Raw genomic sequence first — 17,589 nt, forward strand, 5'->3', positions numbered from 1 at the left:
TTATTTAAGACGGGTAAAGAAGAGCATGTCATGACATTCTGCTGTCAGTTATAAGACTAGACACAGTGTCTAGTCTTGTATTATAGTTTTATAACTGACAGTAGAATGTCATGACCTACTCTTCTTCACCTGTCCTCGAGTTAGAGTATGGACCACTGATCATGTTTGTTTTAGCTTTACTATGATCTACACTGCAAACTGATGCTTGGTCATTAATCCCACTTAAGATTGTTATAACAAGGGCCCTTTTTTGAGATTTTTATGCTGAATGACCTGAATGGTTGAAAGTAATTGTGTATGTTAGTGTTTTGTGTACTCTGAATTGGTGTAAAGTTCACACACCGTTAAACAGCTAGTATGTGCAGCAGTACAAAGATAAGCTACAGGGGTGTCACTCATTTATACAGTGTGTATGTATGTGTGTATATTAATAATATAACATTATGACATAACATTGTCTCTTCATCATGGCACCTGTTAGTGAGTGGGGTTTATTAGGCAGCAAGTGATCATTTTATCATCTAAGTCAATGTATTATTAGCAGAAAAAATTTGACCAGGGCCAAATTGTGATGGCTAGATGACTGGGTCAGAGCATCTCCAAAACTGCAGCTCCTGTGTGCTGTTCCCGGTTTGCAGTGGTCAGTATCTATCAAAAGTGGTCCAAGGAAGGAATAGTGGTGCACCGGCGACAGGGCATTGGCATTTAAGGCTCATTGATGCGCAAGGGAAGCAAAGGCTGGCATGTGTGGTCCGATCCAACCGACTCACACTGCTGAAGAAGTTAAAGCTGTTTATGCTCGAAGGGCCAGGATTGTTTAGGCAGCAAAATGGGGGCCAACACAATATTAGGCAAGTGATCATAATGTTATATCTGATCTGTGTGTGCGCATATATAATCAGTGTCTGCATTATTTTTTACCTTTAATGTGTTATGTTTTCATGTCAAAGGGTACTTATCTATTACTTTACTCACATATACTGTACTACTTAATATATTTTACATGCATATTGTTTTTTTACTCATTCAACAACATTTTCATTTGTCACATATGCATAAAAATCGGTCCTAAAACAATAGTAAATTAAAGTACAGGTATTTAGTTTAAATAAAATATTACTCAAGTATAAGCACTGCCCAAAAAGACTTAAGGATAATAATAATGAACTCTTTCTACACACGGTTACAAAGTAAAATATTTGGCTTTCTAATAAAGGATTGCATATCGTTACCACCTTTTGTTAATGTTTTTGTTTTGTTTAGTAGCTTGGAGCAGTTTTGCTTAGATTTTTTTCAGTTCTGTTTTGTTCCACGCAAGGATTTCGATTAACAGCACATATTATAAATTAATTTCGGTTCTGCTGTTTTCTAGGCTGCATGTTTGACACCCCTGCAGTAAACACTACACAGTGAGCTGGCTCGCACAGCGAGTGTAAATGTTTTAAGCAGCTGTAAAACATGTAAAAGGACTTATGCATGTGGATTGTTGTATATTATGTCTCTTGTGTAAAGTGTTTTGTTGAACAGGGGGAAAGATTTACCCTGAAATATTTTACAATGGATCATAATGCTCATTCATTGGTGCTTGAAGAAACGCACACCGCAGCCAATTATATGCATATGAATGAATGCAAATAATGTTGCGATTCACTCGTGCTTCTGTGTTTATGATCGTGAATGGCACTGTGGTAAATGGAATCAATGCAAGTAAATGAAATGTCTGCATGATGGCTTGTACTCTGCTAATTACAATGCAGGGGTTAGCTAAGTGCTGATATATGTATAGAAAGTTGATGAAACAAAATTAAACATTTCTATCCTGTAAATGGGTGGTCTTTTAAAGAAGGACAATGCCTCAAATGCACAGGTAACAGGTGGGTTTTAAGTAATTGTGCTTTGCCACTCCACTATTTATTTGTAGTTGTGTATATATGTGTTTATGTATGTGTATATATATATATATATATATATGTGTATGTATGTATGTATGTATGTATATGTATGTACAGTGAGGAAAATAAGTATTTGAACACCCTGCTATTTTGTAAGTTCTCCCACTTAGAAATTGGGAGAAATTGTCATCGTAGGTGCATGTCCACTGTGAGAGACATAATCTAAAAAAAAAAAAAAAAATCCAGAAATCACAATATATAATATTTTAACTATTTTTTTGCATGATACAGCTCCAAATAAGTATTTGAACACCTGAGAAAGTCAATGTTAATATTTGGTACAGTAGCCTTTGTTTGCAATTACAGAGGTCAAACGTTTCCTGTAGTTTTTCACCAGGTTTGCACACACTGCAGGAGGGATTTTGGCCCACTCCTCCACACAGATCTTCTCTAGATCAGTCAGGTTTCTGGCTTGTCGCTGAGAAACACGGAGTTTGAGCACCCTCCAAAGATTCTCTATTGGGTTTAGGTCTGGAGACTGGCTAGGCCACACCAGAACCTTGATATGCTTCTTAAAGAGCCACTCCTTGGTTATCCTGGCTGTGTGCTTCAGGTCATTGTCATGTTGGAAGACCCAGCCTCGACCCATCTTCAATGCTCTAACTGAGGGAAGGAGGTTGTTCCCCAAAATCTCGCAATACATGGCCCCGGTCATCCTCTCCTTAATACAGTGCAGTCACCCTGTCCCATGTGCAGAAAAACACCCCCAAAGCATGATGCTACCACCCCCATGCTTTACAGTTTGGATAGTGTTCTTGGGATGGTACTCATTATTCTTCTTCCTCCAAACACGTTTAGTGGAATTATGATCAAAAGTTCTATTTTGGTCTCATCTGACCACATGACTTTCTCCCATGACTCCTCTGGATCATCCAAATGGTCATTGGCAAACTTAAGACGTGCCTGGACATGTGCTGGTTTAAGCAGGGGAACCTTCCGTGCCATGCATGATTTCAAATCATGACGTCTTAGTGTATTACCAACAGTAACCTTGGAAACGGTGGTCCCAGATCTTTTCAGGTCATTGACCAGCTCCTCCTGTGTAGTTCTGGGCTGATTTCTCACCTTCCTTAGGATCATTGAGACCCCACGAGGTGAGATCTTGCATGGAGCCCCAGTCCGAGGGAGATTGACAGTCATGTTTAGCTTCTTCCATTTTCTAATGATTGCTCCAACAGTGGACCTTTTTTCACCAAGCTGCTTGGCAATTTCCCCATAGTCCTTTCCAGCCTTGTGGAGGTGTACAATTTTGTCCCTAGTGTCTTTGGACAGCTCTTTGGTCTTGGCCATGTTAGTAGTTGGATTCTTACTGATTGTATGGGGTGGACAGGTGTCTTTATGCAGCTAACGACCTCAAACAGGTGCATCTAATTTAGGATAATAAATGTAGTGGAGGTGGACATTTTAAAGGCAGACTAACAGGTCTTTGAGGGTCAGAATTCTAGCTGATAGACTGGTGTTCAAATACTTATTTGCAGCTGTATCATACAAATAAATAGTTAAAAAAAAATCATATATTGTGATTTCTGGATTTTATTTATTTATTTTTTATTATGTCTCTCACAGTGGACATGTACCTACCATGACAATTTCAGACCCCTCCATGTGTTTTTAAGTGGGAGAACTTGCAAAATAGCAGTGTTCAAATACTTATTTTCCTCACTGTGTGTATATATATATATATATATATATATATATATATATATATATATATATATATATATATATATATATAATAATTTGTGTGTTCTGCTCAATAATTGCACTGTAATGATGCTCGTGAAGGGTAAACAAAGTCATCATAACAAATCCTCCATATGATTAAGAATACATAGCTTGCTTTGTTTAGTCAGATTTTATTGACTGCCAGTTGCTGTGGTAAAAAACACAACCCTAACCAGTCAGGATTATGCTTTTTTCCATTTCTATTTAAAAGCTACACTGGCTGCACTGAATGTAAAAGAATCGCATTAGAGATGCTTTAAATGCGTTAAATGTAATAAACTATTTCTACCCAGACATTTTCAAAGCTTCTCTACATTCCTACAACACTTCCTGTATTCACTGCTTATCTGGAAGTTTTTCTAGTCTACAAAAAGCACCATAGCACTAAACTGTTAATAAACTAACACTTCTCACTCAGCTTTCAGGTTGAACTGCAGCAGCAGAATAAAAATGGGTTTATTAACATTAGGCTGAAAACTCCTAAAACACCCTTCTGAGAGGTAGTGGAAGGGAAGGTTTTATATTTCAGTCTTGTGTCAGTATGCTCTATTAATTCACAGACATTTTGTTCTGATAGAAGACTCTTGTGCTCACTTTCTGAAATCTGCATCCATGCGTAATCTTCTGTTGCAAAGGAAAGCATGTAAGCTTAAAGTTCTTTGAGTGAATTATGCGTGTCAGCAAATCTTATTTTTCCACACCTCAATTCAAGCACTTCAGCATACTCAATGGAAACCAGTAAGCAATCTACACTTACAGAGATGTGCCAGAGAGACTCTAGGATGAAGTCTATGATACTCCTACTGAAAAATCTTTCAGTAGGAGTATCACTCAGCACTGTTTGAGTTTATAGCATAGGATTGTAGAAGAGTAATGACTCATACTCATTCCATCTAGTTTACACAGATGAGGATGGATCCCTCTTTAGAGTCTGGTGCCTCTCAAGGTTTCTTCCTGTCATTTCAGGGGGATTTTCTGTGCCATAATTGCCCCTGGCTTGTTCATTAGGGATACAGATTTCTGTAAGTCTGTTTTGTGACCATGTCCATTGTTCAAGGCACAATATAACCTAAAGCGTATAACTAATTGCCTCATAAATCAGTAATTCGCCATGGATTGCATGATTCTTTATGGGATGACTATTCCGGCTTCTGTCCCAACTGGATGTTTAATTATTAAAATTGTCTTCTGAAATGAATGTTGCGATTCACGAGTGCTTCTATTTTGTGATCGTGAATGGCACTGTGGTAAATGGAATCAATGCAAGTAAATGGAATGTCTGCATGATGGCTTGTATTCTGCTATGTACAATGCAGGGGTTAGCTAAGTGCTGATATAAATATGTATAGAATGTTAATGAAACAAAGTTAAACATTTCTATCCTGTAAATGGTGGTCTCTTAAAGGAGGACAATGCATCAAATGCACAGGTAACAGGTGGGTATGAAGTAATTGTGCTTTGCCACTCCATTATTTCTTTGTTTAGGCGTTTTCTGCTTTTCCTTGTGGCTGGACACATGACTTGGCAGGCTACTTGAATACAAATAACTTGTTTGTCCCAATCACTAGGAGTTCTCTGTCCAAATTGCATCAATTGGCTAATCTTAGTAAGCTTTGACTTCCCTTTAACAGCTAACATTGCCGTGATGTTTAATACTTTTCTACACTTATTGATAGCTGTTCATATCCAATGGCAGGCTATAAATCTAAAAAAAAATCACATAGGATCCAATATTAGGTACAAATAGAAATCATATATTTTTTATTAGGGATTGTGTAATTCAGCAAATCTAAATATTTTATACACTGTATAAAATCTTGGATTAGTTACACAAGCAAATGTGAACAATCATAGCTAATAATAAGGGAAGTCTGTTTCTGATCATCAACACCTCCATTGATTGTGTTATGATCACAGAGTAATTTTCAAAGTCCAGAGATGTATCTTGGGAAAGTTGTGAATGGCAAGGTGTTAAAAGGACGTATTTGTATCCTCAAAGCAAGCTTTAAGGAAAGGGGGGATGGGGATGGAGGTTTAAACTTGATCATTTGATCCCACTGATGTGTCTCAAGAAGCATTGATACTGTAACTCAAGACAAATACCATTTCAGACTTTGTGAACTATTCTAAGCATCAGTTGCTGACACGAGAGCAGGGGGCATAGGGGGGTGGCACATATGTGCTGCAATAAGGCCCACCCCCAGGCACTCGGCAGCCAGTGCAAGAAGTGTATGACTTGCTCAGCTTTAATGTTGTGAAATTACTGTCTGTTTTTAGCTTCTCATTCTCCGAGCCCAAAATCTTGGGGGACGTGTGGTAATTTTTTCAGGCTGTTTTATTAATAATTGTGATGTTAAAAAAAAATAATAAATGCAGGTAAGGTTATGGGCTGATTTCAAGGCTGAAGGCGAAGCATGTAGGCGTCTTTTGTGACCTTGGGTCTTTTCAGAGACTGAAGCTGGATTCCAACAGGGACACATGGTCCAGACTGACAAGGCCATCTGCTACAGCGCCAGGCCAGGAGAGGGAGGGAGGAAACAGGAAAAGAAAGGGAGGGCAGGGGATACAGAATTCCTCCCACTAGGGTGTGGAGGGAATAGATATTCTGGGAGATCATTGCCAGCACCTTGGAGTGGAACTGAAGTGCGTTCAGTGTCTTCAAACGTCACTGGAGAAATCTAAAGATTCTATGGCAGCCTGTTGAGAAGATCCAGGTCTGGTCTTTAAGCTTTGCAGCACAGATGACATTCTTGTGGCCCTGTCACATTTTCTGGTTGTGATGTGCAGTCTTGGCATTGGGGCTCATGCATGCAGTGGATCCACTTCCTTCCTCTTGCCTCTGCACCTGAAGCTGAGCACGGTGGAATAAAGAGGCTGGCGGGTGCAGAGGCCTGGTGTGGGCTGTCAATATTTCATATGCTCCTACTTCCAAACAATCACATTTTATGCTTTCGGTTCTTCTGAAGGCCAGAAAGCCAGCTAAAGAAATATTTTTATGAGGCTCGTGTTGATAAAAATGGGCCAGGACCAAACAAAGCAGCAAATTGAAAAAGGGCTCAAACTTTACCAGTCAAATGAGACAGAGAAAGCTCTGCATGTCTGGATGAAGGTTCTGGAAAAGACCACTGATCCTGGGGGAAAGTTCAGGGCTTTAGGTTGCCTGATCACAGCACATTCAGAGATGGGGAAATACAAAGAGATGCTAAGGGTAAGCTACACTTTTTTTATGTTTATCAGCAGATGTTTGTCAGTAAATTCACCGCTTGGATAGTTGGTGGCTTTTTTTTTTTTTTTTTGTATTGTTAGTTGCTAGCTTGTTAAAGAGATTGAGGTAGCAAGCTAATTTATAACATGATTAAATGTATAATTTAGTACACACTGACATCTGATATAGAAAGCTGTAAGAATATAATTCTAAAAATATAAATATTTGATTACAGCATAATATGGTTTAAAGAAACATGCATGCAGTTTCTAAATCTTCAGTTTAGTACAAAATCAACAAAAAATAACATTTATCCTTTAGTCAAACTCCTATGAATAAATGATCAGATTATTGTTTATCATTTTGTTCTCTGATATAGTTCTGATACAGTTGGAAAAGAAAGAGATAGTTCTGCAATATAACGGTCTGAAACCTGAACTAAATGATTTGCTCAGGTTAGAGCAAAGAGGAAATCCTTGAGGAATACCTAGACTATTCTAATGTGCAGCAGTTAAAACTGCTAAAAAAAGGCATTTTTCCTGACTATATATATATATATGTATATATATAAATATATATATATATATATATATATATATATATATATATATATATATATATATATATATATATATATAAAATATATTAAAACACCCAAATTAGAAACTGATGAAGTGTCTCCAAGCATTGGATGGCCAGCGTGCAGTTTTTTAATATAAAATTTTTATTTTTATACAGTATTGTATATGTTAACATCAAATATAATTTTTTCAATAATTTTAATAATTTTACCCATAACACTAGCTGTTCCCTGATGCCATAATTTCATTCATTAGTTTTGAAATTGCCAAGAAATATTTGACTTAAAAATCACGTTCAAATACAACAAAGCGATCTAAATATAATCAGACCTTAATATTTAACAGACTGTCAATAGTTGCATGAATTCAAGTTATACAATGTCATGTATCTGAAGTAAATCTTGAGGCGAGCCATTTTAAATTTGTGGCTTCCGAAGGAAAGCGGTAACAAGAGCCTCATGATAAATGATCCCCAAGTCAAGATGTCTTGTTGACATAAACCCCCTTACTCACAGGAACATGCATTGCTAAGTTTACTGTAGACTTCATTAGCAAGCAAATGCTCTTAAAAAACATAAAGAAAAAAGATGAACAGAGTAGTAGAAATTTTACTCATATTTTTGGGTATTGTCTATCAAATTTATGCAAGTAGAAGATTAAATGTTTATTAAACGTGTACTGCTCATTTTGACAGTTTAAATGATCTGTCTTATTTGTGTGCATGCAAGATAGTGGAAATGTGCTATCAAGGTGAATGTGGAAAGCAGATTCTATCAAAAGTTCTATTAAATTAAGTGCATTTAAAAGCTCAAAAAACTAGTACTGCCTCCATAATTAAAGCCAAAGAATAAAGGCTAAGGATAAGGCTAAAGGATTTAGGGATTCGGTTTCTTAACTACGGAAGCGCATTGCATTCACAAAGAGAAAAATAAATCACAGAAAGGATATCTTAATATCTCATAATTATGACTTAGTATCTCATAATTATGACTTAGTATCCCATAATTATGACTTGATATCTCATAATTATGACTTAGTATCTTAAAATTACCACTATTTATCTCATAATTATTACTTGGTATCTCATAATTACCATTTATTATCTCATAATTATGACTTGGTATCTCATAATTATGACTTAGTGTCTCATAATTACGACGTATTATCTCATAATTATGACTTGGTATCTCATAATTATGACTAAGTATGTCATAATTAGGGGGAGTGGTGGCTCCAGCAGTTAAGGCGCTGGGTTGCCGATCGGAAGGTCTGGGGTTCAAGCCCCGGTATTGCCAAGCTGCCACTCTTGGGCCCTTGAGCAAGGCCCTTAACCCTCTATGCTCGGGGGGTCCCTTACGAGGGAAATATCAAGGTCCGTGACGCCGGAGTGACGTGGGGCCGCCTTCCCGTGGGCTCACCACCTGCAGGAGGGACAGTAAGGAACGGTGCTATGAGGATTGGGCAGCAGTCGGAGGCGGGACTGCTTAGACTGCTGCCCCCGCGACCCGAATTACGGATAAGCGGGAGAAAATGAATGAAAAATGAATGATTGTCATAATTACCACTTATTATCCGTAGCAGGGGAGCATTTTAGCGCTCGAAAGCGCCTCATTGCACAACAATGGCTGTATATGTTAGTGTTAAGATGGTTCTCACACTGGTTCTCTAAACACATTCCTGTTATCTGCTCAGTGTCTATAGGGTCTTTATGATATGAGTATGTGAGGTATACAGGAAGTCTTTATCTGGGCTCACACATCTCCAGTTATTATGTCTTTTTACCCAATCAGGAACAGTTTTAGCTCGGGTTTGTTCCAGTGTGTGTATATACTTGTCTGTTATCTGCATTAAACTAAAGAAGTACATTTGCGCCATGCTGTGTGCCGTGTGATTCTTCCCTGATCCGAAAAGGCACCACGGGCATCGTAGATCGCATGGAAAACCATGCGAAATAATAAAAATCTAACATTATATTAGTTTAATTAGCTACTGGACATTTCTTCGCTGACCAGCTCCTCCTGCTAATTAATTTAGTTATGGTAAATCTTGCTTCAGTTAACAGATATAGGGCATTAACTATTATTATTATAATATTTTAACATCTGAGGATTTTATCATTATTATTATTATTATTATTAATATTATTAATTCAATTCAATTCATTTTTATTTGTATAGCGCTTTTAACAATGAACATTGTCTCAAAGCAGCTTTACACAGATAATGCGGTGATTAAAAGTAAATATGTTCTTTGTAAGTATGTTTGTCCCTGATGAGCAACTGTGGCGAGGAAAAACTCCCCGAGATGGCATAAGGAAGAAACCTTGAGAGGAACCAGACCCAAGAGGGAACCCATCCGCATCTGGGTTGCACCGAATGTCCATTTGAAGGAGATATACAATGTTGCGGGGTACAGTGATGACGATCAGAAGCAAACTGTATTCCTGAGTCAGTGTAGGAGACTGTTGACTATTATTATTATATTTTAACATTGACTACTAATATGTGTTACACATTCTGACTGTCCACTGTCCACTTGCTAAAAGTTTGTTTTATCAAGTGGACAGTCAGAATGTGTAACACATATTAGTAGTCAATGTTAAAATATAATAATAATAATAATATTAATAATAATAATAATAATAATAGATCAAGATCTCATAATTATGAGATAGTAAGTCATAATTATGATATCCTTTCTGTGTTTTTTTTTTCTTTGTGAATGCAATGCGCTTCCGTACTTTACAATTCAAAATCACTTGCAAATGGCACATACACGTACACAGCAGCTTGGCAAATATAGGAACAAGAGTACAAATCTATTTGACCAAGGTATATGTAATGTATAGTCTTATAATCGTGCAAAAGTAAAAAAATATTGACAAATCTTTTATGAATCATTTTAGTGTTTTGTATAACAGACTCATGTGATCAGTTCTACATAATATAAATTAATTAATACACAGGTTTTTTCTTCTCCCATCCTTGAACACACACACACACACACACACACACACACACACACACACACACACACACACACACACACACACACACACATCAGTATGCCCTAGCTCAGATTGACACAGCACGAGAGATGGAGGACCCAGACTACCTAACCGAAGGCTACCTGAACCTGGCCCGCAGCAACGAGAAGCTCTGCGACTTTCAGAAGACCATTTCCTACTGCAAGACTTGCTTAAACATGCAAGGCACCACTGTGAGCCTGCAGCTCAACGGTCAAGTGTGTTTGAGCATGGGCAACGCCTTCCTGGGCCTTAGTGTCTTTCAGAAAGCCTTGGAGAGTTATGAGAAGGCCCTGCGTTATGCACACAATAATGATGACAAGATGCTGGAGTGCAGGGTGTGCTGCAGCCTGGGCAGCTTCTACATTCAATTAAAGGTACATTGCTGAAAAGGCGCTGCTGCTGACAATTATGTGTGAGAATCAATGTGAAAATGATTTAGTTATTATGTTCAGACCTGCTTTTCAACTAAATTGATTATTGTCTAGCATGCTATAGGGATGCATAACCATTAGAATGATGCCGCACTCCCTAAATGGTGAGTAGTGTAAAAAGTTTGAGCTCTAGTATTATGATATCACTCTGTTGCAGTAATTCACAGCGCGCCACGGTAAGAAACCGCCAACATGCAACATGGAGTGTAACAGAAGACAAGCCAAATACAGCAGGCCAGTCTCGATATAGACCTTTGTACTCACCTTGACACTGGAGATTTGTAGAGTTTAATCCCCCAGATACCCAGAATGGTCTGCTGTAATGAGTCTTTGATGAAATGGCATGAGGAGAATGTGCTCATATGTCAAAGGCACTGACTGTCACAGTATAGAAAAAATATAAATAGCCCATTTTAACATCCTAGCATGATGTTTATGTGTTTATGCAGTAGGTTTTGTCATTCATGAATTCACCAGCAATTGTATTGACTGGATGTGTTAGAGTATTATATATGTTCATGCATACCTTTGCTCTAATAGGATTATGAGAAGGCCCTGTTCTTTCCATGCAAAGCAGCTGAGCTTGTCAATGACTACGGAAAAGGCTGGAGTCTCAAGTACCGTGCCATGAGCCAGTACCACATGTCAGTAGCCTACAGGAAGCTGGAGCGTCTGCCAGATGCTATGGAATGCTGTGAGGTAAGGTATTCTGGAGGTTTCTAGTAAGAGCTCATTTTGAAAGGTTTATGCCGATCACTAATTCATTTATGCAAACACATTCAAATAGGCCAACAAATGAGATAAAAAACAACCTAAATACAACAAGTATATAGCTGTTGAGTTCAGTGTTAGTTTCACTGTAGTGACTGGATGATTAATAGTAGTTACTGAATAAACAGTAAAATGTGTGCCTGAATAATACACTGGAATTTCAAAAAACAAATTCAGAATAAATGTGCAGAAACAAGTGTGAACAGATCTGCTTTGGGACAAAGTTGCCATGCAAATAAAATTGAATTTAATAGATAACACAACGGCATGAAGATTGGTTCTGATACAAGTAAGTCATAGACAAACTAGTAATTTCACTGTGATTTATCTCATTAATTGCAAAATGTTTTGTTGAGAGTCAGATAATATAGGAAAATTTCAGTATGTAACAGTAACTTTGCGAACCGCATTGGAAAGCACTGTAACTGTAAATAGAACACACATTATATATCGGTGGTGACCTAAATGGCTCCCAACTGTAATGAAATTCAGCAATCGTCATAGATTCAACTGTGGTGACACACTATGTTTTTGTGCGTAGCTTACGTCTGAGCTGGGTCCAGCAACTGACAGGTGCAGTTGTTTGTGTGTTGTGTGCCAGACTACTCTGCTTTACTATGGCAGACAAAAATATGCCAAGGGCCCTCTACCACATTAAAGTGCCATCGTCATGAAGAGATCAGTCCTTACCCTAACAAGCAGTGCAACAAAGAGACATTACTCTGGACCGTGAATATCACACTGCATTAATATAAGGACAGACGTCAGAGTAGCACATTCCTCTTTACACTTATGATCGAATTTCAGCTGTTGTGCAACTGGTATGGGGGCTGTGCTTCCGAAAGCGTCTTGTGGAATTATTTTTGATGATCCAGTAACCTTAAAAACAAAGTAAATAAAGGCTGTCTGCTCTTACAGGAATCAATGAAGATAGCTCTACAGCATGGAGATCGTCCTCTACAAGCCATGTGTCTGCTGAATTTTGCAGATATTCATCGCTGCCGCAACGATGTTGATGTAAGCCACTTATTATTTGTGTAACAGTTATAGGCTTCTTTAGTTCTGTCTCAGTGAATGTAGATTGCTAGGTTAAAATTAATTTATTCATTTTATGCATTTCCTTTTGCTGCTTGTTAAGCAAGTCCTCAACCAGATAAGAAAAAAAACGTTCATTCATTAATTCATTCATAATCAGTGAATGAATGACCTTGAACTTGTCTGGATCAGTGTCAGAGTGGATTCAGAGCCTATATCAGGAACACTGGGGACACACTGGGAATGTACATAATTCATACATGCATTCCACACACTAATTCATACCTAGGGAAAATTTTAGAATAGCCAGGCCACTTAGCACTGTGCTCTTTGGAGGTGGGAGGAACCCAGAGAACATAATGGAAAGCCAACCAGACAGGAAGAGGACATGTGAAATTCCACACAGACTGTAACACAAGCTGCGGATTGAATCAGGAATCTTAGAGATTAATATGTAAAGGTTGATGGTTTTTTTGTACTTTTCTCAGAAAGCATTCCCCCGCTACGAGTCTTCAATGTGTATAATGACAGAGATTGGCAACCGCCTTGGACAAGCAGCTATTCACTTAGGAGTGGGAAAGTGTTTGCTACTGCAGAAGGAACTTGACAAGGTGAAGTGTTTTAAAATGGTCAATAAAAACAAAACATGAGAAAAAAAAAAACATTAGATCACAAAATTAAACAAGTGTACTCCTGAAACTGTGCAAACTGTTATAGTTTTTGAGACACCTCATTATGAATTTGTATCTTTTCCAGGCACTGGAGTCTTTCCAACGAGCATACGAGCTAGCAGATGGAATAGGAAACAAGGTGTGTTAAGCAAGTCCTCATCTCGTCACTAAATTAATACCACCAGACATCAGAACATGAATCGGAAACTTTTTATTTGTCATTTAGATTTTCATATTTTAGGATTTTAGAACTTTTTATTGTTTTTCGGTCACAACACCTCGCAGTCAACACAGTTTATAACACACACATCACAAACAACGAATAAAACACAACACAACATGCATCCCAATACTCGAATATCCTAATATCCACATATCCAGTATACAAATTGCCTTTATTACCCTTTTACATTCACAATGTACATAATGTACAGTATAAGGTACTTTACATTGTTTTTTAGTAATGAAACTCTGTTTAAATCGGTACACATTTTTTGTCCTACATGTTTTTTCCGCAGCTGTGTTCTCTGAAGGTACACTGCCTATCAGAGAGTATCTACCGTAGCAGGGAGCAGCAGGATGAGCTCAGAGAGCAGGTGGTAAAGTTCCTGCAGTGTGTCGAAGAACTGGAGCTCTACTGTGGCATGTGTGGCGAGTCAATCGGGGAAAGGAACCAACAGCTCCAGGCTTTGCCTTGCTCTCACATCTTTCACCTCAAGTATGTGTTTCTATTAGAAAAATCCACTAAACGATGAAAGCCAGTTTTCTAGCTGACTTTACCACATCATAAAGGTGTCATCGAAGATTTATAAGATTACTGAGTTGCCATGACAGTGTGGCAATCATATTACCATTATTAATAGCCACCATATTATATCATGATGTGTTGAATAGTGTGATATGCCGATTCATATGGCATATATTTGATGACTTAAAATATCTTTTTTTACACACTTCATTTGCCATAATGTCTGATATAATGGCTTTGAGCTCATATAGAGTGACACCTGAAACAGCAGTCATATTATTTGAATACCTTTTTTAAATTTTTTTATTACCAGGTTCTGTCATACTGCATTGTTCTTGTAATATTCAACTAAACCATTTTCATACAGCAACATATAAATTAGTTATGCTGTTGAATTTCATGCTTGTTAGCATGCATCCTTAGTTATGCATGTTTCATGCTCTAACCTTTGTTTCATTGTCATTGTTACATTCCAACACAGATACATAGGATTAAGAGCAATTATTTAAAGCTGCAGTTAAAATGTTTGTCTAGTCTACTGTTGCATTCAGAGGAAGATAAGAAACTGAGATGCTGCTGTTCATATAACTCACTAGCCATTGATAACCATCTGCACACAATATTCACTCATGCCATTCAGAAATGGACAGGTAAAAATTGAATAGTGCATTTTGTTCCATATACAGCACAGTTAATTTATTTCCTTTGTGCATCTCAGCTTGTTAGCAAAGTGGGGTCAATACACCATGATGGAGCAGATAGGATATTAAGGGCCTTGCTCAAAGGCTCCCCAGACTTGCTTACAGACCACTAAACCAGAGCCTTAACCATTGTACAACCTCTGCCTGTAGGAACACAAAATAAAACTTTATACCATAACAAAACATATTAAACTCTAGTTTTATATAGGAATTCTTCTTTAGCTGGAGCTTTTAGCCTGTATCTACACTGTGCTGAGGGAATAATTGTGTAAATGTGCAGGTTTACAGGTTTTTACTAAAATAACAGATGAGTTAAAATGAGTTTTAATTATCCATGTTATCAAGCACATTCTTTTTTTTTTTAGACATTGCAAAAAAAATTTTCATGCCATTACATTAAACACGATACAATCCACTATTCTACTTTAAATAAAAACATGCAACAGGATACAATCACAAGACATTGTTACATGATGTTTAGGATTTTCAAACATCATTTTATATAAATGGGGATTTTTGTTGTTGTTGATTTAACAGGTGCCTGCAGACGAACGGGACACAGGGATGTCCGAAATGTCGTCGTTCATCCATGAAGCCAGGTTTTGTATGATGTAGCTGTGAAGTTCTACTTTGGATTGAGCATCATAATCTGTATGGCTCCACTTGAGAAACAGACTGCGATGTTCTCTACGGGGAGACACAAAAACAGAACAAAGGGAGTGTGTTAAATTCCACTCTGTGGAGTCAGCCCATCTGGAATGAATCTCAAGACTGAATACAAGTGGAAAAGGAGAGATCTCATTGTCTGCACAAAGCGTATACTTTGTGCTATGAGACTTTGAAGATCGCTAACTCTAAATCTGTGCGTGCGCCCTAGTGGGCTACCCGAAGGCAGCAACTCAGATACAGTTCTTAAAGCACTGGGTGTAAAGGGTTCACTATACATATTACCTAGCTACGTCAGTGTACACTGGCTATGTGGCATGGATCATGTTTTAATTGATTCAGGTAGAATTATAATCTTTAGGACAGGCCATGTTCGGTGTCTTTAAAGTGAATAAAAGGACTGTTCAACTGTAATACATTTTCATACTTGAGTAAAATAGTGTATGATCATTGCTAGGCTACTGTATATAACAAAATATATACATTTAAACTGTATAGCTTGGGCATACAGTTAATGAACTGTATATACTTTGTACAAGAAATAATAGTTAGTTATTGTTTAGGGCAGTTCAGTGATTACAGTATTTATAAAAAAAGATCTAATGCAGCTAGCTATGGATCGTAACATAGCCCTCTCATCTCTGTTTTTTTTTATACCAGAGATGTTACTGTTAAATCCACTAAATGTGTGCTGCTTTGGCTCTTACTCACAGTCCTGAGGATCCCTTTGAATTGAATAGTTTTTTCTTCTTTTCACAGATAGTACAGCACAGATTAATCAAACCCCTTCAAGAGTCATTCAAAAAAACCAGTTCAAAACATTTGGGCTGAAAAGAATTTCAATAATGCATGTCTGCTTGTCTCCCTGCTTTTCCTGTCCACGAACGTGCTGTCATAGATATGCCACATTCTTTATATGATGTATGCATGCATGCATGATTCACAAAATATATAGTTACCTTATTCAAATTCGATGCGTTACGCCGCAGTTACATAGATTGCAGAGTGGTTCAACATCACATAGATAACAAAATGACAACATTTGTAAATCGAAAATTCTTAAGAAGGAGTGAATTCTTATAGCTAAATGGGAGCAATGTGAGATGCTGCTGCTCTTGTGTTTGTGTTCATTTTCTTACTTATTAAATTACTATTAGTTATACTGTATGTTTTCTAAATTATTATAGCTGTCCAATTTTACTAACAAGTCACATGTAGCAATTTCACATTCTGTCAACTCCCAGTACAAAACTACCTCTTTCTATGTATTCTTTACAACACAGGCATGTTTTTTTTTGTGCTCCAGAGTCTGATTTAAGCTCCAAATATAAAAAAATATATGTTGAATGTTTGAGAATGGTACTACAGACATATCAAGTTGATTTTTTTTTTATAGTGAAATTGCAATAAAACTTTTTGCTACAACTGAACACAGACTCATACTTTTCCATATCATAGCTATGCATATTGTTCATTGTTGTCATTTAAATAAATGTAAAATGTAGGTCCTGTTTTTCTGGAACACAATACAACTTAGCACAATACAGATAGCATTAATGGTTTAGTAAGAAAAGTAGTTCCTTATATGCTTTGTGATGTTATGGCCAAATAGTGTTTTATAATTTTAACAAATGATCATTAAGTACTCAAGTCTTCTTGATAAACTGCCTTTCCTTTTCATTTCATTTGAATGCCATGACAACAGTCTCAGATGTTTTTTTTCTTCTGTTCTTTCTCACTGATTACAGCCTACAGGATACAGGAATCCCCAGACATCCAAAACCCTGTGTGTGGTATAATCGCTTCAGTGAGACTTGGGTCTGCCCCAAGGTCTCTGACTACATTGACATGTCTGATACAATTCCCGAATGCATTTCATCAGTAGCTCTACTTTCAGGTTCTCCCAGACTGCTGTGATTCTCACCCCATTAAAGAGATTATCTTTAGTTCCACCATCTGCACACTACTAATGTTCCAAAATATATTTTGTTAAATAAATATTTTAATAATTTAACATTTATTTTAGTTTCAGTAGTAAAGGTCTGAAGCAGTAACAATCCATAAAAAATAAAATA

The 17,589-nt window shown here is 37.3% G+C and overlaps 2 protein-coding genes across 2 annotated transcripts in view; both read left to right on the forward strand.

Moving 5' to 3' along the window:
• Window positions 1-1,826, forward strand: part of kbtbd4 (kelch repeat and BTB (POZ) domain containing 4) — an 8,414-nt gene extending 6,588 nt beyond the window's left edge. Inside the window, exon 5 of the mRNA XM_083552096.1 lies at window positions 1-1,826. This exon is cut by the window's left edge and continues 1,204 nt beyond it. The gene's annotated coding sequence lies outside the window, so the exon portion shown is untranslated.
• A 4,072-nt stretch (window positions 1,827-5,898) lies between these two features.
• Window positions 5,899-17,524, forward strand: rapsn (receptor-associated protein of the synapse, 43kD). Its single transcript, XM_083552117.1, has 8 exons — window positions 5,899-6,885; window positions 10,527-10,865; window positions 11,463-11,621; window positions 12,612-12,710; window positions 13,217-13,339; window positions 13,485-13,538; window positions 13,918-14,117; window positions 15,386-17,524. Exons 1-8 carry the CDS (start codon window positions 6,673-6,675, stop codon window positions 15,456-15,458), a joined length of 1,260 nt encoding a protein of 419 aa, XP_083408243.1. The 5' UTR covers window positions 5,899-6,672; the 3' UTR covers window positions 15,459-17,524.
• Window positions 17,525-17,589: the final 65 nt, after the last annotated feature.

The sequence above is a fragment of the Silurus aristotelis genome (assembly GCF_946808225.1).
Source record: "Silurus aristotelis genome assembly, chromosome: 10".
Lineage (NCBI taxonomy): Eukaryota > Metazoa > Chordata > Actinopteri > Siluriformes > Siluridae > Silurus > Silurus aristotelis.